This window comes from Xenopus laevis, chromosome 8L, assembly GCF_017654675.1.
Source record: "Xenopus laevis strain J_2021 chromosome 8L, Xenopus_laevis_v10.1, whole genome shotgun sequence".
In the NCBI taxonomy this organism is placed as follows: Eukaryota; Metazoa; Chordata; class Amphibia; order Anura; family Pipidae; genus Xenopus; species Xenopus laevis.
In genome coordinates, this window is record NC_054385.1 from 65,976,348 (window position 1) to 65,999,781 (window position 23,434).

At 38.9% G+C, this 23,434-nt stretch overlaps 1 protein-coding gene across 1 annotated transcript; it reads right to left on the minus strand.

Annotated features, from left to right (window-relative positions):
• Window positions 1-675: 675 nt before the first annotated feature.
• rgs3.L (regulator of G-protein signaling 3 L homeolog) lies at window positions 676-22,145 on the minus strand (the record flags this gene model as incomplete). Its single annotated transcript, NM_001096089.1, is given in 7 exon segments — window positions 676-1,680; window positions 2,510-2,676; window positions 4,537-4,598; window positions 4,741-4,809; window positions 4,907-4,983; window positions 9,801-10,241; window positions 21,798-22,145. Coding segments are annotated over 6 exon segments (996 nt in total). The 5' UTR covers window positions 21,798-22,145.
• Between the last annotated feature and the right edge of the window lie 1,289 nt (window positions 22,146-23,434).

Here is a 23,434-nt window from a genome sequence, read left to right on the forward strand (position 1 = left end):
TAACTCAATTTTATCGAGATTTACTATACCCTGATGCTGCAAAACGCACAAATCCGAAAATCCGCTATCGCAAACCTGTTGAGGTCATGGATAAGTCAATAGGAGATGTACCTATCCCAATTTGAAGATATTGTGTTTTGCGCTGGGTTTAGTCTGATAATCAGATAAATTCAGGGTTTTGGGGCAAAAACATGAAAAAATCAAGTGATTTGGGAGAAAAGTCCATAAAAACAGTCTTAGGTTTTAGCTCAATTTTATAGAGTTTTTAACGGATATAATTTATGCGAGTTATTTTATTAATGCATAAGGCAAAATCTGGAATGGGAGTTTGGTCAAGCTTTTTTATTAAAATAATTAGATAAATTCCCGATTTTAGTAAATAACCCCCTAAGTGTTCCTTATTGGCTGAAATATATGATTAGAGGAATATTTACAAATATGTTTAATGCTTACATTTGCACGAGCAAATTTATTATCAAACCTATAGTAACATGAACTGAGAGTACAGAAAATTACACCCAAAACAATTTAGGTTTAATGGTCCTAAATTCATAGTTTCTCCTGCTATTGTTTCTTTTGCTGTGCACAGTTGCAAGACTTTTTTTTTCATTCCTTTTTTTGTTTTTTTTTAAAAAACAGAAATAACAACTTGTAGTAGTAGTAGTAGTAGTAGTAGTAGTAGTAGTAGTAGTAGTAGTAGTAACTGATAGCTGTAACAGGATACATCTAGTATGTACATGCTTGTACATTTGTGTTCTGTAACACAGTTGTGCCAGGCGGCAGGTTTATGATTTCTCTAGATTAGTTCCTCTATGTTGAGAAAGAAAATGTCAAACTTTTGGCATCTTTGGTTGGTCATTTTGTAAAGGAGAGTCATAGACTATCAGACAGAGCAAATTAGTTAATGACAGGAGACACTACATATTGCTTAAGATAAAGAACCTTAGCTTAGACGTTTGGGCATATTTGTCTTGGAGATAGAAGTTGTTTTTTTTTTATTAAAGGTGTTTCACCAACCTGAAATTAGTCATAAGTTATTATTCAAGTAAAAAAGATATATGATCTCACCTTGGGGTTTGGTTGTTAACATTTTGGAAAATAAAAAGCCATGAGTGTTCAAAGTGGCTTACTCTTTTACACAGATAATGAATAACAAATGACAATGACCAATTCTACTTTATAACAAAATAACTCCCAGCATCTGCAAGTTTCAGCCAAAAAGCTGGTATAATTTACTTGTATACAAATGCAAGAGCCTAAGGGAAATGGATTGGTGTTCAAAATCCCAACCCTTTTTACTGCATAGAAGCATTTGCATGATGAATTGCACACTGCTAACACATTAGACAAGGGCATCCCATTTTTGTTCAAAATGGCTTCAGTTTTGATTTTTTTTCATATGAGCACAGCTCACATAAGAAAAAAAAAAGTCTGTTCTGGTAGACATTTGGACCAAGCTGTGTTCTTTCCTATGCCAGTTCATGCTCTTTGTCTTCCATTTTAACAGGCCCCATTGGGGGCATGAAGCAAGCTCTGGTAAAGATCAGATCGCAAGAAGCGTGGGTAGGAGTCACGTTCCATTAAGCCATAGATTCTGTGCTGAGCCTCATCAAAAGTTGTTCGCGTTGGGAGAAGAAGGTTGTGTTCAGTCAACTCCCTGGTACCGGCATCCAGATTCACCTACCAGTGAAGGAATTTTAATAATTAAAATTTGTATAGTGTCAAGCCAGGGACAGGTATAGTGAGTAGAGGACTGCAGAGGGTGCTTCTTTGCAAGCATTGCACTTACAGGTTGGCATACAATTAGTACAAGTTTCAAGCAAAGGTAATACGGTCTCACTGTATAGGGTCACTACACACTGTTACTCATTATGGCTACATGGAGGATCAGTGTGGTTAGACTCTGCAAAGTTGGGTCATGACAAATGGCATAGGGAACTGTATAGTCAAATGTATTTATTTATATAGTGCTAACATATTCCACATAGCTTTACACAGAATATCCATCATTCACTTCAATGTAGTCTGGCATCGGATTGGGTACCCACAGATTTCAGGCAGAAAGTCTAAGATTCTCTGATTGTGTGGGAGGTCCACAGGTAACCTGCTTGAGTACCTGGCTAAAGTACAGATGTGTTTCCTCCCACCCCTGATCACTTCCGGTGTGCAGGACCCTGGGTCAAAAACTAAGATACCCATTGCGGGTGTGGGTTGGGTAGTGGGTCAGGTTAGGGGGCATAGAGTGGTGGCGGGACAGCAGACTCGTGCCTGCCCTGGACCAGTGCAGGTCTCTAATATAAGGTGTCTATTAAATTCACACACACACTATGGGTGATTCTTATCAGGAACCAATGAACCTGTCTGTATATTTTTTGAATGTTTGAGGATACTGGAGTACATGGAGGAAATCCACAAAGACATGGGGAGAACATACAAATTCTTTGCAGATACTGACTGGAATCAAATCTAAGCAGTAGTGCTAACCATTGCAACACCATGCTTGTCCTACCTCTTTGGGGGACTGTAGTGCAATATAGAGCTGGTAAATCTTTCGTGCCCGGCTGTGTAGGATAAAGTTGGGATGAGTGTCTTTATATTCTTCACAGGCTAGCCAGAAATCTAGGTTCTCATCACTAAACTCAGATTGCAAGAAGACACGAAAAAGGGCCCGTCCATCTATAGCAAGAAAAAGAAATGGGTTTGAAAGGCTAAATAAAAATAAACAATTAAAGACAGAAAAATCAGCACTTAGTATAGGGTAAAATGAAATAATAATTTGCTTTGTGCAAATAATTTTACCCTTGCAGGAAATTAATATAGCTTTTGAGAACATGGAAAGTATTCAGCGACCCGATCTGCAGTGGAAGAAAGACTTTTATTGTTAGCAACAGTGCACACTATATGCAATAAAACTCTGAATATTACTTCCGAAGTTAACATAGGAGCGTTAATTAGGGATGGAAACTTACCCCCCCCACAGACTAACAACAGAACAATGGGAAGGTAACCAGATAGCATCTCCCTAACACAAGATAACAGCTCCCTGGTAGATCTCAGAACAGCACTCAATAGTTAAATCCAGGTCCCACTGCGAGAAAGCAGTTCCATCCTAAGGGCAGGGGCACACGGGCAGATTCGGGGAGATTTAGTCGCCTGGCGACTAATCGCCTCTTCTGCGGGGCGACAATCTCCCCAAACTGCTTTCCCCCTGCTATAATGAGAAAACGTCAGCGCAATGGCATTCACGGCATTTCGATTTACGAAGCCGCCCGAAGTTGCCTCACGCGGAAACTTCAGGCGACTTTGGAAATCGAAGTGCCACGATTGCCATTGCACTGGCGTTTTCTCATTATAGCAGGCGGAAAGCAGTTCGGGGAGATTGTCGCCCCGCAGAAGAGGCGATTAGTCGCCAGGCGACTAAATCTCCCCGAATCTGCCCATGTGCCCCTGCCCTAAAGTGCTGGCTCTTTCTGAAAGCACATGACCAGGCAATCTTACCTTAGATGGCTGCCTACACACCAATATTATAACTAAAAACAATACATTTGCTGGTTCAGGGATGCAATTTTCTATTGTTGAGTGAATTATTTGCAGTGTAAACAGTGTAATTTAGAAATAAAAACGACATTATAAAAATTATGACAGAATCCATTTAAACTAGAAATAATGAGCTCTATATAAACAACTCCTCCTTTCACCAGTTTGGGGTGTCTGTTTTGGTGTACAGATTAGCAGAAGATGGTTTATGTGTGCACTGGTATTCTAATTCTCTAACTTCAAAGAAGTTGGCAGACAAACCCCCTCTAAACATGTTAAAAAAAACAAAAATAACTTAACTAGCCTGGCAAATACAAACTGAACACAGGATGAAAAAAAATAAATGATCGTAGCATGTCAAAGTAATTAGTAGATCCAGAGATATAGGCTATAGACATTTCTTTGGCTTTTCCAACTTGACCCCGGCCCTTGCCTTTAAGCCTTTCCACTGATCAGTAGCAGTGACATCATAGGGGTCTATTTATCATGCTGTGTATAAAGTGGAGTGAAGTATTATCTGTGATATTGCCCAGAGCAACCAATCAGCAAAAAGCTTACAGTTAGAAACAGCTAGAAAACAAAAATCTAATTGGTTTCTATGAACAACGTCACCGGTAATGTTTCACTCCACTTTTTACACACCATGATTGGTGTGGCCAACTGTTAGTTCATGAGATAACGCCAGAATCTGCCAATTATTTCAGCAGCCTGTATCTACAGACCATTTTGATATGTGGTATTATGAGCTGAAGATGTCGTCTGTGTAACTTTTGATCATGTATTTTTTCATCCTATACTCTATTTGCATTATTCAGGTTGGCGACAGGGTCTCTTAAGCCATTCAAGTAACCAATGTTCTATTTGTGTTCTTTGCATGGTTAAATATGGCAGTGAGTGAAAGAGGAAACAAAATGAATAAGATTGGCAAAATAATAAGCAATGAAACAGAGAACTAATATCAGCAGCTGATGAGTAGGATGATGAGTTTATTATACTCACATGTATGAGACAGCAAAATTTCAAGAGACTTTCCCCAACTCTGAACATCATCTATGCTTGGGCTGTGAGAGACAAAAATAAAGACTATTTTCAAGACCCAGAGGCCTTTGGGAAGATCCTATTTGCAGTTGTATTTCTTACACCATGGAGGTTTTTTATATTGTCAAAATTGACAGAAAGAGACAGAAAAGTGGAGGTTATTACCGCCCTATATTCGACGAATGAGAAGTCCAGAGTCGAAACAGGGACAGGTGACTTTTCTTGTGCTTCTGTCTGAAAAAGAGAGACAAAGTGACCCATAAATACAAATGGCAGATAGAAACGAAATGATGTAAAGACAGATAACAAAGAAAAATTAGGCAACACTTACTCTTTCTTTTTGTGTCGGTGTCCCTTTTCTGTCTCACACAGTGAGACAATGTCAGTCTCCCCTCTAGAGGGCAGGGGCTACAAGAAAGAAGCAATGTCAATGACATAGTAAACATCCTGCAAGGATTGAATATGCATGGCTGTGCAGAGATATTGATGCAATGAATACACATGGGGAACTATTTATCGTGCTTTGGAGAAAAACATCACTGGTGATGTTTTCCATAACAACCAATCAGCAATAGATTTCATCAGCCACTTACAGGTTAGAAACAACAGCAAAGAGCTGATTGGTTTCTATGGGCAACATCATCGGTGATGTTTCTCTCCAATATTTAACACAGCATGATAAATAGGCCCCATGGTGTGCTTTCCATGTATCTCACTGCTCCAATATTAATTATAACATGCATCAAACACTACAATTTTGTGCAAGCTGCCTTTAGAAAAATGTTAGCGAGTAATGTACAGTGATGTACATAATGAACTCTTCCTATGAACTTTGAACTGCAAGTGCCTTGAAAAATAACAAATAGAGAAGAGCACAGTATGGAATGCTCTGTGAAACAGAGTGGGTCAAAAACATTTCTCTGTCCTCACATAGAGACAGAGTTTGTGGGAGAGAGATGTTATTGAAGAAAAAAAATAGTGAAAGCTTTCTGACTTAAAATTAATTAAAAATGTAAAAGCATTTCCCTTCCTGGATGTGATTTTACAATTTACTGTGCTGCATGGTTGTTTATTTAAGTAACACACTAAAACAATAATTCATATTAGTGTCCATTAAAAGGTGTGTCTAATTTATATAATGTTTGTCTTCTGCACCCCTAACAATATAGTTACTCAAAATGAGATCACAAAATTGATGTGCTGCCAACTGCAAACAACAACACAGAATTATAGAGAAAGAGACTCCGCACAGCAATATATTGTGTGGAATATAATGTCTTAGAACAGTGATCCCCAACCAATGGCTCGCGAGCAACATGTGTCTCACCAACCCCTTGGATGTTGCTCTCAGTGGCCTCAAAGCAGGTGCTTATTTTTCAATTCTTGGCTTGAAGGCAAGTTTTTTGTTTCATAAAAAAAAACAGGTGTATTGCCAAAAAGAGTCTCCTGTAGGCTGCCAGTCCACAAACAGCCAATCACAGCACTTATTTTGCACCACCCAAGAACATTTTTCAAGCTTGTGTTGCCCCCCAACTCTTTTTACATCTGAATGTTGCTCAAAAAGGTTGGGAACCCCATGTTAAAATGTGCCATATTCTAATGCCTCTGAATGTCACTTTCTCTATAGCTTTGTGTACATTAAAGGTTACCTATAGGCCACATTAATAGTTTTTTACTAATATGTGTATTTTTGTGTTACTTGAAGTTCCTAAATCTGACTATCATTCTCAACCTGTCAGTTAAAGAGTATAATGCTAACACACTACTACTGCACAGCATACCTCCCAACATTTGCCGCACATAACACAGCAAAATCTTTTGACCAAGCCCATGTTGTTGCCACACCCTCTAAATACCAAGTTCATTTGACAAAATGTGGCAGGTTATGGAAAGTCTGAACACATGGGTTTCAGGATCATGTTTTATGTGTTATTACAGTTTTACTAATAAAGTTTAAATGTTCTTTAAGCTGTAAGTCACAGTTTCCCCAAGCTGATTATCTTAAATAGTTACAATTGTATCTTTGCTTATCTTAAATAGTTACAAATGTATCTAATAGCTACAAATGTATCTGCATGCAGGTGCTGAGTATTCTGGGCTCTCTGACAAAAAGCCTCTTATTTCATAACATTTTAGGAACTTTTTTATCTTATTCTGGTGTCAGTGCAAGAGATCAAGGAGAAACTCGGGACATTTCAGTAAGAAACCAGGACTGGGCTGAGTGATCAAAATTGAGGACTGTCCAGTGAAAAACAGGACAGTTGGGGGGGTATGCTGAGGGGGGGTGCCTAAATAATTTGTACCCCCAAGTGAGTAAACCTTTCCTTTTAATATTATTAGCACTTTGAAAGTTTAGATTCCAAATCTCATTTTCCCAAACATAATAGCTAAATATTCCAGAAATTATGCTATAACTCTGTACAAAATTAAAATAAGCACAAAAAGTGTTAACGGCCTTCAAGTTTGTGGGAATGCAGCTGTGGCATAACAGGAAATAAAGGGTCAGACCCTTTATGGAGCCCAGACATATCTTCCTTGTTTAACTCCCGCACAAGCTTTCTTTCTGCGTGTTCTCTTTTCTTAACTCATTTTGTTGCTAGAATTCCTCTGATACTTCTGGCCACAAATCTGTTCTACTCTTAAAAACCCCAGGTAAAAATATCAAAGGTACACAAAGCTGTGCAGTCATGTACTAAAAGTCTCTCTACAGTTTTATTTACAGATCTGCTTTAGCTGGTTTGACAAGAAATGAAACGGGGCCCAGCACATACATTAGTGGATATTATACAGCTTTTTGCCAAACCCACTGCAGCCAGCCCACTCTTTACATAAACACAGGCCCTGTCTCATCTTCTCTGGCTTCTCTCTATTTTCCTCACGCAGTCTCTCTTACAGTATTAGCCTCCTTTCATTCCTGTCTTACTTGTTCCCTTCCCAAACACCGCCATCAACACTTATAACCATATTTTTACTCCACAAAAAATACTTCCAATCAAGTTCTTTTTATCCCTGCATTTTGTTATTCTTGCCACACCATTGCCTCTGCCCGTACCAACAACAACTGTATTATCCCTTTTTACTTCCAACCTCACTCTACTGATTCACCACCAGTACATTACAGTTTGTGTGACAGTGCATGATTACCGAATATCCCCATCCACACATCACAAGTCTTTCCTCCCTTTCTGATTCTTTAACATTCCAGTTCCCTGTCTTTTGCCCACTTACTTTATCCTACAGTCCTTCCAGTATTATCCATGCCTCAGGAGGACCACAGCTCCTGAGGCATATTCGATTATATATTATGCTGTGCCGCACCTGTAAGTATGTTTTCTGTTTGTATGCTATATAGACAGTATATTGGTTATTTGTTGGACCCAAGTTTGTACTGTATCTAAAGTTAACAGAGGGTGAATAATGACCAGTTTTCTGTCTCAGTTGCCATTTGCTCGATAGCTGCAAATCCCTATGATAAACAGTAATTGTTGTTAGACTGGAAATGCACAGAAAATTCTCCTCAGACACACACCTTTTTTGACTGCTCTACACACAAAGGCTCTATAGCAAAAATGAAAGACAAATAAACTGCATATGCAAACATATTTATAGAAGTTATGTAGGGGTTTTTTCTGCATTTGATCCCAGAGACTTTAGTAACACCACACAAATCAGTGGCAATATCCAATAGGTATGGTACAAGGAAGTACTTATTGCAGAAAACACTTCTGTCTGGAGTTTCTGTCAAAAAAATCACGAATAGCACTGAGCTCTGCCACACAGCACACAGCCACCCAGCAAACTGCAAGCACAGATTAAACATTCAGACAGTTTTCTCAGGGGTGCAATGAATTGTTCCAGTAGGAAATAGTTAAATTTTAAAGGATCTGTTGTATCATCCAGTTATAACTATTGTTACCACTCCATGCCATAATAAATTGGCCCTTTAATGTCTGCTGCCAATGCCAAACCATTTCCCGAGAAAAGACTGCTGACATCCCATACAGTATATAAAATTAATGTAATGATTGTCTTCTTAAAAAGATTGTAATAACTTTTGTCCAAGTTCCAAGAATAGATGGCAGATGGCCTTTGGCCTCGTGTTTTTATATGGTCATGAAACGCCTCAGTAACTTATAATATCCTTATATTTTACAAAAGGGGGTACTTTATTCACTATATATATATATACACACATATATACACATATATATATATATATATATATATATATATATATATATAGATATATATATATATATATATATATATATATATAAATGGACCCGCACTCCAAGGTTTTTTTGTGAAAATCGTGTTGTGTTTTATTCACAAATGCATATCCAACGTTTCGTCCCAATTGGGACCTTTCTCAAGGATGTATATATATGTATATATAGACAAATACAAGAGGTCCTCTGCACTCAACCCATTATCAATATATTTAAGACACACACACACATATATATATATATGCGCACCAATTTGGAATGGGTTTGTCCAAGTTCCAAGAATAGATGGCAGATGGCCTTTGGCCTCGTGTTTTTATATGGTCATGAAACTCCTAAGTAACTTATAATATCCTTATATTTTACAAGAGGGGGTACTTTATTCACTTTATATGCACTCCAAGGTTTTTTTTTGTGAAAATCGTGTTGTTTTATTCACAAATGCATATCCAACGTTTCAAATACAAGAGGTCCTCTGCACTCAACCCATTATCAATATATTTAAGACACACATATATATATATATATATATATATATGCGCCCCAATTTGGAATGATTCTTCAATAGCTCACTTATTATGATATAAATTATCAATTGGTTGAGCATTCATTCAGGAGGTATGGTTTTCCTTTTACAGTCCCTTCAGTCTTTGCCAGGAACAAATGTGGACACCACAATATTCATTTTGTATGGTCTTTTGGAGGGATAACGGACACAATAACAGTTCTATCTGGCTATTTTACCCTTGTGGGGAAGGACAATAATATAGCTTATTTTGTAATTGGTCTCCTCAAACTACAACCATGCAGGAAATTGTTATAGAATGATGCAATTAGCCCCTATTCTGGCTGTTCTTTAAAACCCAGTTGGTGAGTTTGCACCTAAAAAGTATATCAAAATTGTGAAACATTTAGGAGCAAAACATTGAGTCTGACCCAGGATTTCTGCATCCGAGTGTCAGTAAGAGCAATAGTTTAGTTTTATTTAACATACAGTACCTTAACGGTTCCAGTGAAGAAGGACAGAAGATGATGCTTTGCTGCATTCACCTTTGCTGCTCTTCTCTTCTTTCTCAGTGTTTTAGGGGATGGCAGACTCCATCCACTGCCAGACTTTTCATTCTGCCCTAGTGCCTCTTGCCCTCCACCAGAGTCCAGGTGTGACTCGCTCCGTGTTCTCCATATGGATAAGGGGACTCTTAAAGTTTCTGCTTCTTTAGCTTCTTCCTCATCACTGTCACATGCCAAGTGACCGGCACTAAAAGAACGCTCCACCCGCACCTCTGGGACTGGGAGGGCTGGGACAGGAAAGGATGAGGTGGTAGAATCTGTAGATGGCTGAGGTCTTCGAATAGCCACACGCTTCCAATGTTGAGGATTATCGGGAGAAAGACAAGTTTCACTGCCAGACTTTCGCAGAGGGTTAAAGACATGAAGCATCTGTTAAAAAAATGTATATGGATTTATGTGGTTGACATAATGCATACATTTACAGATGTGTTGGGCATGCATTCCAATAGGCTTTTCACAAATCTTAAATATTTCTAAATCACTTAAAGGAGAACTATAGCGAAAATGAAAATTCAATATAAACTCCGTCATACCGAAATGGCAAACTTTCTAAATACAATCAATTAAAAATTCTGTACTATTTCTGAAATAATCAAGTTTATTTTCACTATTTCTCTCACAGCATCTGTTTCTCCTCATTCTGTCTTCATTCCGCAGTTGGGTGTCAGAGATCCAATATGTCTTATAGGGGGCTCCTTTTACCTGGAAGATGTATGAGAGCACCCTCTATTAAAATCACCAGAAATCCTGTCTATCTACACGAAACTTTGTGCTAAAGGTGGTTATTTTGTTAGATTTTGTTTGTACTGGAATCAGTTATTTGCGTGAGCTCTAATACATCTGCTAGGAAAGGAAGCCTCCCTATAAGATATATTGGATCATTCAGCTGACACCCAACTTCTGCATGAAGACAGAATGAAGAGAAACAGATGCTGAGAGAGGAATAGTTATTATAAACTTGATTATTTCAGAAACAATGCAGAATTTTTAATTTATTGTATTTAGAAAGTTTCTTACTTCAGTATGAGGAAGGTTATATTAAATTTCCATTTTCGCGATAGTTCCCCTTTAAATGGCACATTGGAGCTTTGTTCTCGGTTGTTTTATATACAACATATCTCTCTGCTATATGCACTGGAAATAGGAGTTCCCCTATTACTTTGTGTCCCTGAATGCTTGTTTGCTGCCCACCAACATACCACTTTCAGATCATGTTTACTTTTCTGTTAGCCTGCTCTTGCAGCCATAGAGAAACTATTTGCTTTTGTATACAACTCTATATGCATAGGGATCCAGTAGAGTAGCAGTCATACTGGATTCATAGCAGAGATGTGTGTAAACTGGGTGTACAGAAAATTCATATGTTGTTACATGAAAGAGCATCATGGAAGTGGGGTTCACACAGATGACATAGCACCTGTCATTTCAGCAGTTCCAAAATCTGTCCTCACCTACCTACAAACTGCTGTAGGGTGTCACTATACACAGCTTTGTTAACTGCTGTCCACTGGTATCACCTTACAATTACATTTCTTAACTCTAATCAGAAATAAATAGTCTAAGGCTCCATCAACCAGTAAGTTTTGAATAATAGAGATAATAAGAAAGGACTTGAAAGAGGGATGAGAATGGCCTGAAAACAATTATGAGTGCAATTATATAGAATATATCATCTAGAATGCTTGCGACCAGGGGTGTAAATTGGAGCACCATGCCTGAAGTCTACTGCAATCCTAAAAAATAAAAGACTGAGAGAAATTCCAGTTTTTGGAGCACTTGTATCACGGGCTGCTGGACAGGAAAGAAAAACAATAGTAACGTAAAAATATTTAGTTGACTTTCTATTGGTATAAGAGAAAGGAAAACTAATGTAAAAACACAAAATATATATGTATCGGCACAGAGTATATGTGTGTGTATAGTGTATATGTATAAAAATACAGAATAATACACTACAAAGACCTTTTGCAAAGCTGCATAGGTTATGAAATCTAGAAGATAAGAAAAGTCAACTTCCTCTTTAAAAACAACAGTTATCCAAACCTAAATGTCAACCTGTAGTTGCAAACAAAAAAAATGAAACTTGAAACAGCATTTATTTGCATGCCTTTTGCTACAAGATACAGTCAAATTATAGCGCACAAAAACAAGACCTTTTAATTATTTTCCTCTTATGCGTTGGAGTTTTAGTGGAATGCACGCTGCACTTTCCTTAAAGTAACAGTAACACCAAAAAATTAGTGTTTTAAAGAAGTGAAAAAAACATGCAGTATTGCCCTGCACTGGTAAAACTGAACTTTTTGCTTCCCAAACATTACTATAGTTCATATAAACAAGCTGCTGTGTAGCAATGGTGGAAATTGAAAAAGGCTATATGGCACAGGTTAAATAATAGATAACAGATAACACCATTATGTTCTACAGAGCTTATCTGCTATCTGCTGTGTAACCTGAGCCTTTTCTCCTTTGAATGACTGCCCCCATTACTACACAGCAGCTTATTTATATCAACAATAGTAGTGTTTCTGAAGCAAACACACGGTTTTACCAGTGCAGGGCAATACTGTAATATATTTTTATTACTTTAAAACAATATTTTTATGTTACTGTTCCTTTAAAGGTATACTGTCATGGGAAAAAATTTTTTTTCAAAAAGAATCAGTTAATAGTGCTGCTCCAGCAGAATTCTGCACTGAAATTCATTTCTCAAAAGACCAAACTGATTTTTTTATATTCAATTTTGAAATCTGACATGGGGCTAGACATATTGTCAATTTCCCAGCTGCCCCAAGTCATGGGTCTTGTGCTCTGATAAACTTCAATCACTCTGTACTGCAAGTTGGAGTGATATCACCCCCCTCCCTTTTTCCCCCCAGCAGCCAAACAAAAGAACAATGGGAAGGTAACCAGATAGCAGCTCCCTAACACAAGATAACAGCTGCCTGGTAGATCTAAGAACAACACTCAATAGTAAAAACCCATGTCTCACTGAGACACATTCAGTTACATTGAGAAGGAAAAACAGCAGCCTGCCAGAAAGCATTTCTCTCCTAAAGTGCAGGCACAAGTCACATGACCAGGGGCAGCTGGGAAATTGACAAAATGTCTAGCCCCATGTCGAATTTAAAAATTGAATATAAAAAAATCTGTTTGCTCTTTTGAGAAATGGATTTCAGTGCAGAATTCTCCTGGAGTAGCACTATTAACTGATGCGTTTTGAAAAAAACATGTTTTCCGATGACAGGATCCCTTTTAGATAAAATTAAATTTATAATTGTATGATTGACTTTTCATTCTAAGCACATCCCATACATATTTGATGTCACAAAGAAACTGCAATGGGTTTCAGAACCTTTGTTCCTCACATTTAAAAAAAATGATTGCCATAGAACTGCATTAAAGAAAAAAAATGATGCCATTCTGTGATACCTCAGTCTCAATAGCCCCTGCTTTGAATCTTTAGAATCCCTGTGCAGTTGCTCTACCATCTATCTAATCTACCTGAGAAAACTAACAAGCCTATTAAAATCCAACGATCCGGCTTTTATTTTGAAAAAAGCAGAAAGAGTCATATTTCATAAAGCATGTAAGTAAAAGGAAAGGGTCTTTGGGAGATTTGCTTCCTACAGTAGCACAGACGACAAATCTCTGTACACTACATAGGGGATTTGTCATCAGACCAATTCGTTTTTGACTCATGCAACTACATGCGACAAGCAAGATGCGATCTGCCACCATCCTATAAAATATTCCATTCAATATCACTCCCATGCTAATATTTCAGATACTGCAAAAAAATATAAAAATTAATAAATTATTTTTAATAATTTATTTTTTTGAGATCCCCTTTAATTGCTTGTCTCAGTAGCGGCAAGTGAATTAGATGCCAGTGCTCTTATTGACACCACATGGCACAAGAGGTAAAAACTGTATGCCACAACTTGGGCGCAATTTAGAAAAAAACAGATGCTGTAAACTGCATTTGTAGATGAATCTTATGCTGTACTTTGATTGCCGAAATTGATTGCTGCCATGTGTGGTGGAGATCAAAAAGCTGTTCCCTGTCCCCAAATCAAGTCAATGGAAAGTCCCTCAAGTCGCTAGGCAACCTCTACTAGCATTTAAAGAAAGGTATAATCACTGAGGAGGGTACAAAAGATTATAATTGCTATTATCAGAGTCAGGCTGGTACTCCTCTTCAGTGAAAAATGTGCTACTATCCTAGAAAGCACTGGCTGCACTGCTATATTCTTTTCCTGGGATTTTGCCCCTTGCTCATACAGCAGAACTACTGATTTTATTTACTGCATACAGCAGCTCCAAGGGATCCCCAAATGTCAAGAGGGAGTGGTTTTAGGAAGATTTGCTGTGTGTCAAAAAGCATGGTGGCCTGAACACCTAAGAATGTGCCTTTTAAAAGGGGGAGAGAAGTATTGATGTCCACACCCATCTGTACTCCCAGTCGCATAACAACTGGCTCTACGGTCAAATGCATCTTTAAACCTGGGCTATGAGCACCTGGGCAAACAAATGGATAATTCCTGTTATAGGTGTCATTATACAACATTCCAGAGGTAGATGAAGCTGCTGGCATAGGTCGAACCTTCAGCAATTTCATAACAAAAATATTACAGTCTCTATCTGGTACTGCAATACTAGGCCAGGGCTTAAAATCAACCTTCATGAAGATTTTACACCGCATTTCTATGGCTGCAACCATTCATGGCAGTACCACGTAGCAATCCCTTGCCTTTTGACCAACCTTACTTACCCCTCTCAGAGTGTAATATGCGTTTAATTCTATCATTATTATATTAGTATCTTTGCTCAACTTGTGGCAAAAATCAGCAGGATACACAACATGGGCTTCTCATTCTGAAATGTTACCCAATGCAAATGTGTTTATTCAGACACAAAAGGCAGAACACTGTATTAAATGAGCAAAGAAGCCACAACACTGTATGTAGCAGACAGATGAAACATTGTTGCTTCAAAGCAAAAAACCCAATATGAAATCAAGACAAACTATAATTATGGCCAGAAGATGTACCTGTACGCATCCTTAAAGAAGAAGGAAAGCTACAGCGACAGTTTATTGCCAATAGATTAGCTACAATGGTGCAAGCATTCTGTAGAATGCTTTACCATCCCTGAGTAAACAGCTCTATAAACTCTCTGTGTTTGTTTAGGATAGCAGCTGCCATATTAGTTTGGTGTGACATCACTTCCTGCCTGAGTCTCTCCCTGCTCACTCATAGCTCTGGGCTCAGATTACAGCAGGGAGGGGAGGTGGGAGAGGAACAATCTGGGCATGCTCAAGCCCTGCCCTGGAGGTTTAAGCTGAAAGAAGGAAATCTGATAAAGAAGCCCATGTGTACACAATAGAAGGAAAGAAATGCAGTATTTATTTTGACAGCGAACCAGTGTTACTTTGAGGGTTTACTGTTGTATTTATATAGACTTTTCTGACAAAGCTTACTTAGTTTTAACATTTCCCTCTCCTTTAAAGTAACAGTGAGAAAATTGAAACTAAGGCATCTAACTTAGTTGCATTCAAAGGGGATCTGTCAGGTGCTAATTATGTGTATGTATTTTTACAAGTTCACATTTATTATCTATTTATGTGTATTTATTGTATGCATATTTATTAAATATGGGTATGTATATGACCTATAGGTAACTGAACAGTTACAAAGTTAGGCTAGCTGTATGAGCCAGCTTTTACTGATTCGCATTCTTTCAGCAGAAAAACTAACTTAACCTTGCGAATGTTAAGCACCAGCAGTAATGCCCTTATCCATCATGCCTGCGGGTTTACTGGCACTTACAACACAGTTGATAACAAAATCATTTTTAGTGACATTTTGTAGTTGAATCATTATGGAGAGACTTGTGCACAATGTAGGCATAATGTGTTGCACTGACCATATGCCACGTTTTTAATTTTCCAAACAACTAAACAGTTACAGAGTCAGAGCAATCGCAGTGCTGAGAATTGATTTCTGTTTATAGGATTAGCAAAAGAATTTCTGGGAAGGTGGTTTGTTTTAAAAACAGTAATTTCCAAGGAAAAAACATAGAGGGAGAGAGTTAAAATTAGGCAGTCTTAGTATAGTAATACAACAAGCTTGTAAACAACGTTATAAGGTTACATAAAGGGGACCTACAGAAAAAAAACATTATTGTACATTATTGCTACAATAATGTACATTTATTTAATTTTTCCACACAGCTTTTAACTACAGTGAATAACAAGTTACTTTGTCCACTCATTATTATTTTTTTCTATTGAACAACTTAGTTTAAAGAAGAAAAGTCTCCATGCTTCAAACTGGTGTATGCCAGTAACACTCATATCTACTGAGCAAAGTGACAACCAAATGTGTCATTGCACAGCACACTGTAGCGAGTTGCAGTTGACCTGTATTAATAGGAGGATTGACACAGAAGGTTTTATGATAGCCTCTCTCATCTGGCAGAAAACATTGCCATTCAAAACACCCGTGTCCATCACCTCTCCAAATGTTATTTAATGGCTACTGCCTTGACTGATGCAACACGGCACAGTGGATTTCCACGCAATAACGTTTTTTTTTCTGCGCACAGGTTCACCTACCACGACTCTGTGCGTGTCAGCCAGGGTGCTCACTATTAAATAAACATTAGGAGTAGTGCAAGAACCAACCAAAATATGTAGAATTTATGGTACCAGCACTAAGGTTTTTTTATGAGGCTGTAAAATATGTATGACACTGAAAGTACTTGGGATAAAGGTGAGTGAGACAGGGAAACTGCTACCGAAATAAAATCAGTAAAACTTATTGGAGATAAGAAAATGTAGAGTTTAGCGGACTAAAACTCCAGCCAGACTTATTGAAAAGGTGGAACTCATAGCACTGGCCTTAAAAAGGAGAATCAAAATCTATAAATTCATTTTCCATATTCCAAGTAATAACAGAGTTAAAATACTACTTTTTCCGGTGGCCATCAATAAAATCATAACCTGTTAAAGGGCCAGTAGAACGAGAAAGTGAAAATCCTTTATTTATATTAAAGAAGATATTTGTGTATGCAGCACTTGCATGTAAAATAATTTTCAGCATCAGTATTATTTACCCCATAGTAGAGATCAACAAATGACATTGGACCTCTGTTTATCTCTAGAATGAAATTCTGCATTATGAATACAAATGCAATTCTAAGCTAGTTCCCAACATACATAACAGATTTTCCAATCATTTAAAAGTTAATTTCACACGTAATTGCTACAAAAACCAGTATCTGTTTGTCCTTTACTATTCTCTGCACCGCTAGTTCTGATTACATATAACATAGAAACAATATAGCAGTAGTCAGCTCTCCTCCTGCCAAGACTCCTATTCCCTCGCATATTCCTTGCAGACCTGCAAAGAGGGAGAATCCTAAACAAAGGCATTGAGGGAACTGAAACTTTGACAGGAACAAAAAATATGAATAATGCAACAGTATTTCAATGGTACATGTAGCAAAGGACAGACAGACATTTCTTTCAGAACGATTACATTTACAAATAAATAACTTTAAATACATGTTGATAATTTGTAATTATGTATATTGATATATATTGAAAAGGTGCTGAGGATTAATTTTGCTTTTGTTATGAAAATGTTATACTTGCGGTCACAACCCACTTTACGTTATCTTTCATTCAAATATGAACCTATTGGAAAGTGAATTGCAGCTCCATTGCTAAATATTGTTTTATTTATACCAACTATTTGATATCTGATGGAGACCGCAGTTCTTATTTTATTTTTCTTGTGTTACTGGCCCTTTAAATCCAGTCTCTCAACACAACTTTGCTATTCCCACACCTTATGTCTCTACCAATACTATTAGGGCCAAACTACATGAACATGTTGCTGGCTAAAAATAAAATGTACTTATTCCAATGGGACAGAGGGTATAGTCTGCAAACTGTGCAAATGACAGCCCCACAGGAAACAATAAAAAACTATTTTAGACAGCTACAAGGAGTCAACTACTTGCCATGCACATAAATTAGCCCTATGATAGATCGCATAACAGATACCATTAAGCAGCTTATAACCGAACGTTGAGTGGTTTCTCAGGATTTGCTGATTATTTGTCTTTTAAGGCCTATAAGAGAGCCCAGTGTGCTATTCACTATGCAAATTGCACTCCTTTCACTATTCAAAATAAGTATTTAAAAGAATTATAGAATACATAGAGATATTTATGTAGCAATATATATAAGCATAGGTAATTTTACATAGCCACAGTGTCTGTTTACATGAATATACAGGAGTTCCGTGCTAAGTGCTAATTAAAGGGCTTACACAGAACAGAGCATATAAATAGAGAGGCTGCGGGACAGGGAGGAGATGTGGAGACTACACAGTGCTTTTGGAGTTAGTGCTGGAACAGTACAGCTGCCTCAGGGCAAGGCACCATAGAGAGAGAACAGAATGCATTGATTTAAATAGTGTAGGGATGAGTGCAGGGCATACAGAGGATTGCAGGGTAATGTGAAAATAACTGTAACACTTTTAGAGCAGGATCCCCAACATTTGTTTTCCTTTGAGCCACATTCAAATGTAAAAAGAATTGGAGAGCAAAACAAGAATGCAAAAAGCTACCAGAGGGTTCAAATAATGGACTGTGATTGACTATTGGTAGACCCTATGTAGATTGGCAGCCTAAGGGTTGCGGCAGACGAGCTGATTCAGGGAGATTTAGTCGTCTGTCGACAATCTCCCCGAACTGCCTTCCGTCTGCTTGAATGAAGAATCGCCTGCGCTAATACACTTGTGGGCTTCGATTACCGAAGTCGTCCGAAGTTTCCTCGTGAGGAAACTTCGGGCGACTTTGGAAATTGAAGCGCCACGAGTGTATTAGCACAGGCAATTCTACATTCAAGCAGACGGAAGGCAGGCGGAAGGCAGTTCGTGTAGATTGTCGCCACGCAGAAGAGCCGATTTAAGGCCAGTGGGAGCAACATCCAAAGGGTTGGCGAGCAACCCGTTGCTTCTGAGCCACTGATAGGGGATCACAGTATAAGAGTGATATATAAGGTGTTATGAAGGTACAGTGAACTGATTCACTCACTTTCATTTCAGACAATGTTATTGAGTCACGGTTTGTGCTTTACAGTTATGCCTAGCAGGGTGTCCAGGCAACAGGAACACCAAGGAAAGTCTGCAGAGGAGCATAGGTGACACAACATTCACAAAATTCATCATAGGTACAAAAATATAATGCACAGGCTGCAGTGGAGTTACAGAGAATGAATGTAAATTAATGGCAATAGAAGCCTAGATAAGGCGCTGTATTCATATGCCAGAGTGGATATGGAGAAAGTATAGGTATAGCCACATATTTATAGATTATTGCCATTGCAGTGTGATGTATGTGACTGTTGTGACAAAGGGCTTGAGGTGTATATATACATGCAAAAAACAGAAATGGGTGGCGAGCACTCCAATCATATGAACAGGGCCGGATTTACATAGCGGGCACCCCTAGGCCCACTGCCGTTTGTCACCCTGTCCCCTCCCCTTTATTTGTGCAAATTTTCATCATCGGGACTGGAGCAAAGGAGATTGGCGCATGGGAAATTTAAAAAACTATCATATCGCCTGCACATTCCCAGTGTTTCTGAACCAATGAGGGTGTGGTTGGGCAACATGATGCCCCCTAAAATCCTGCCACCCTAGGCCCGGCCCTTGGTGGCCTTTCCACAAATCCAGGCCTGCATATGAAAAAGAAACAGGACATGGAAAATTTGACAGAGGTGCAATAAAAGCCCCAAACCACTACCATAAGGTGGTCACAAATACTCTATTGTACATATACAGGGCTTGCACACTTAAAAAATTATTTGCATAGTCAAACAGTGGTATTCATAAAAATGTTTTTTGTATGTAATATAGATGCATACAAATAGTACTCTATACATCAATGTAAATCAAGCATTGAACATATTAGAAAATGCAAAAAAAAATTTCAGTATGCTCAATGCTTGATTTACATTGCTTGTATATAGTACTATTTGTATGCATTTATATCACATATAAAAAACGTTTTTATGAATACCACTGTGTGACTATGCAAAAATTTTTTTTGAGTGTGCAAGCCCTGTATATTTACAATATTGCAAAAAACATCAAGCAGCAGCCTGACCATCAAGTCCTAATGTAGATGTGACACAGCTGCTGTGCAAGTATAGCAATGTGACCTGCAGGAACTAATGGGGCTTGATGACTCACTGTGAAGCATAAAGGGATGCTAATGTAATACCGACGACCAAGTGGTGCTTTGGTGACGCCTCTGTATATGCAGAACAAACGCAGTAACACTGTGGCCTGTGTGAAAAGGATGCTTGGGTAAAGGTGAAAGCAGAACGGAGGTGTGATTAATGAAGCTGCAGTGAGGGAGTTACATTGGTACAGACAGTCCGGCATAGTGACCCTTACAACTAGGTATAAAAGTATCTAGCGTACAAGCAATACACAACAGTTGTTCGCTCTACAAGACTCAGGTTTTGTGACAACTAAAAGGTAGGGGTAATGAAAGTATTTTGTGTGGGACAGTACAGAAACAGCTAAAGGGGTGCAGCAATATATAAACAGTTTTTGATCTCCATGGCAGTGAAACAGGGGTTTTCTGGCACAGGTAGAATGCTCATTTACAGTTCACCCAGCACTTGCCCCTTAACTTTGCACATGCACAAGATACAGCAGCTTAGCATGCTGCTCCCAGTGAATCGATGCAGGTGAACAGCCATGCCCTCCCCATGCACCAACATTTGTGGGCACAAAAAAATTATAGTACACAATAACACAGGAATGCTGGGAAAAATGCATGCCTAGCAGATAGAAAATGGCCCCATTTTTGCCAATGTTTTAACTTAACATTATTTAGTAAGTGAGCCACATAGGTGTGAGGGGCACATGACAGATAAACTGAAAGGTCAGAGCCATAATAATTCAACCTGTTGGAACTTATGGTGTGTAGTATGTGTAATATTATTATTTGTAAACATTCTTGTACATACCAATTATAATTTATACCTTATCCTGCACTTACTGCTTATTGCACTACTGGTTAGACCTAAACTGCATTTCGTTGCCTTGTACTTGTACTTGTGTAATGACAATAAAGTTGAATCTAATCTAATCTAATCTAATCTAGTAATGTATCTAAGGTTAAAGAATGTATGTGACTTCTTCCTACAACCCCCCAGCTGGATAAGATAAATATTAAGAGGACAAAAAATATTTAACAACTCTTGAACCTCTGCCAACCCTCCCCAAATAAATATATATCATCTGTTTATCTTAATCCTCTGGGTTACTTCAACTCTGGGTTGATTTCAATAACAGAGGACGGAGCCACTGCCCAACCTACAGACCTCTATCACAGACAACAACTAGTTGCTTTACACAAGATGTTGAAGTTGTAGTTCAACAACATCTGGAGGGTCAGGATTGGAAGGAAGTTTTGAGAGGGAAGGGAAGAAAAGGGATGAGATACAGGGATGGAGTGTCGTTCTGCAGGGCAGGGCAGTGCAGACACAGGGATGAGGTGAGTATCGCGGCTGAGGAGAGATCGCAGCGACCTTGCTCTTTCTCGCAGGACTTAAATAAACAAGCGTGCTGCATTCCCACGGGCGACAGCTTCTCTGCTGCACTTGAACTGCAAGTAGCCATGTGTGTAGCCCTGTGTGACTAACGGAAAGCAATGTCCCCTTATCGCTACACTGGGGTTGAGAAGCCTCTGTACCTGCAGGATTCGGGGAGAAGGGAATGAGCCCCCAGGACGCCTTGCAAGCCTCAGTGCGCTACTATCCCGAGGATCAGCAGAAGCCATTATCAACAGGGAAATACCTACATTCCTATGGGACTGACAGGCAGAGATACTCACCTTGCTGAGTAGAGCGTCAGCTCCTTTGGTTCCACTGCAGTGTCTGGGAGTCTCCCTGTGCTATGTCACTGCAGTGTCTCTGTGTGTCTCCTCCCCTCGGGCTGTGATGCTCGTGTATCTCTCCTCCCTCCGCTATCTTTTCCCTCCCTCTCACTCTCCTCCTAGAGATGTGCAACCCGCGCTGCCCCGGCTGCTGCTCGTCTGTTATAAATCCACCTAGTCTTCTGCCTAAATCTTATAACTCCTTAGCCCCTCTCATTGTGTTCATCATTTAATTAATGTCCGCTAATTAATTGCTAATATCGACGGCCTCATTCCATTCATCCATTGCCGATCATTGGCCACTGTCTCCTCCCAGTCAGATTGCCATCACAAATACATTGCCTGAGCTCACCCATGATTTACCGCCCTCTTGCGCTCACACTGCACTTCTCTTACCTGATTGCCTCTCATAACGCCGCCCCTTCTACTCCTCTTTACTGTATATCCCTCCGCCTCCATCCAGAATGGAGCTCTCCACCTACCTGAATAATTACGTCTCCTCCTGCTCTGCTCAATGCTCTCAAGACTCCGCCCCATTCATGGCTCTCTTCCTACTCATTGGACCGTCTCCCCCATCCCTCCGCAATGTAATACATGAGCCCGCCCCATCTTTGGCCGGACTAAAAGAAGCTTTTTCCTGCCTCTGCTCTGCTGTATTTACTTGTGTAACCCTTGGTTGTTTTACTTACCTAATCCCTGCAATTCTTCCCTCCAATGTCTGGTCTCCAACTCTTATGTTCACAACGTTTCTTACATTCTTCCTGCTTTAATCTGTTTTAAAACAGCACATCTTCCATGCAATGTTTCATCCAAATTCAAAAGCCCATCAACCAAATGATGGGGTTAATGCCTATGTCCATTTACTGCAGTTATTTTTAACTACTGGCATGTCTGGGGTTAACACTGATTAATCTTTTTCTAAGGTAAGCATTGGCATTTCAAGGGTTAAAGGAATAGCAACATCAAAATTGAAAGTGTTTTAAAGTAATACAAATATAATGTAGTGTTGCCCTGCATTGGTAAAACTGGTGTTTTATGCTTCAGAAACACTACTATTGTTTATAGAAATAAGCTGCTGTGTGGCAATGGGGGCAGCCATTCAAAAGAGAAAAGGCTCAAGTTACACAGCAGATAAGCTCTGTAGAACACAATGGAGTTATATGTTATCCATTATTTAACCTGTGCCATATAACCTGTCAATTTCCGCCATTGCTAGTAGACAAGCAGTCAGCACAATGATTTTCACTCTTTCTTTGTGGGTGGTGCACATCCTCCAGTGGCCACTTTCCACTGGCACCACATACGAGAAAAACTTCAGGACAGCACCAACGAATTTTTTATATATAATAAAACGCCTTTATTTGTGCTTCACAGGGGCATCACGACAACGTTTCAGGCCACATGGCCTTAAAAGGCCACGTGGCCTGAAACGTTGCCGTGATGCCCCTGTGAAGCACAAATAAAGGCGTTTTATTATATATAAAAAATTCGTTGGTGCTGTCCTGAAGTTTTTCTCAATTTCCGCCATTGCTACACAGCAGCTTGTTTATATGAACTATAGTAGTGTTTCTGAAGCAAACACATCAGTTTTACCA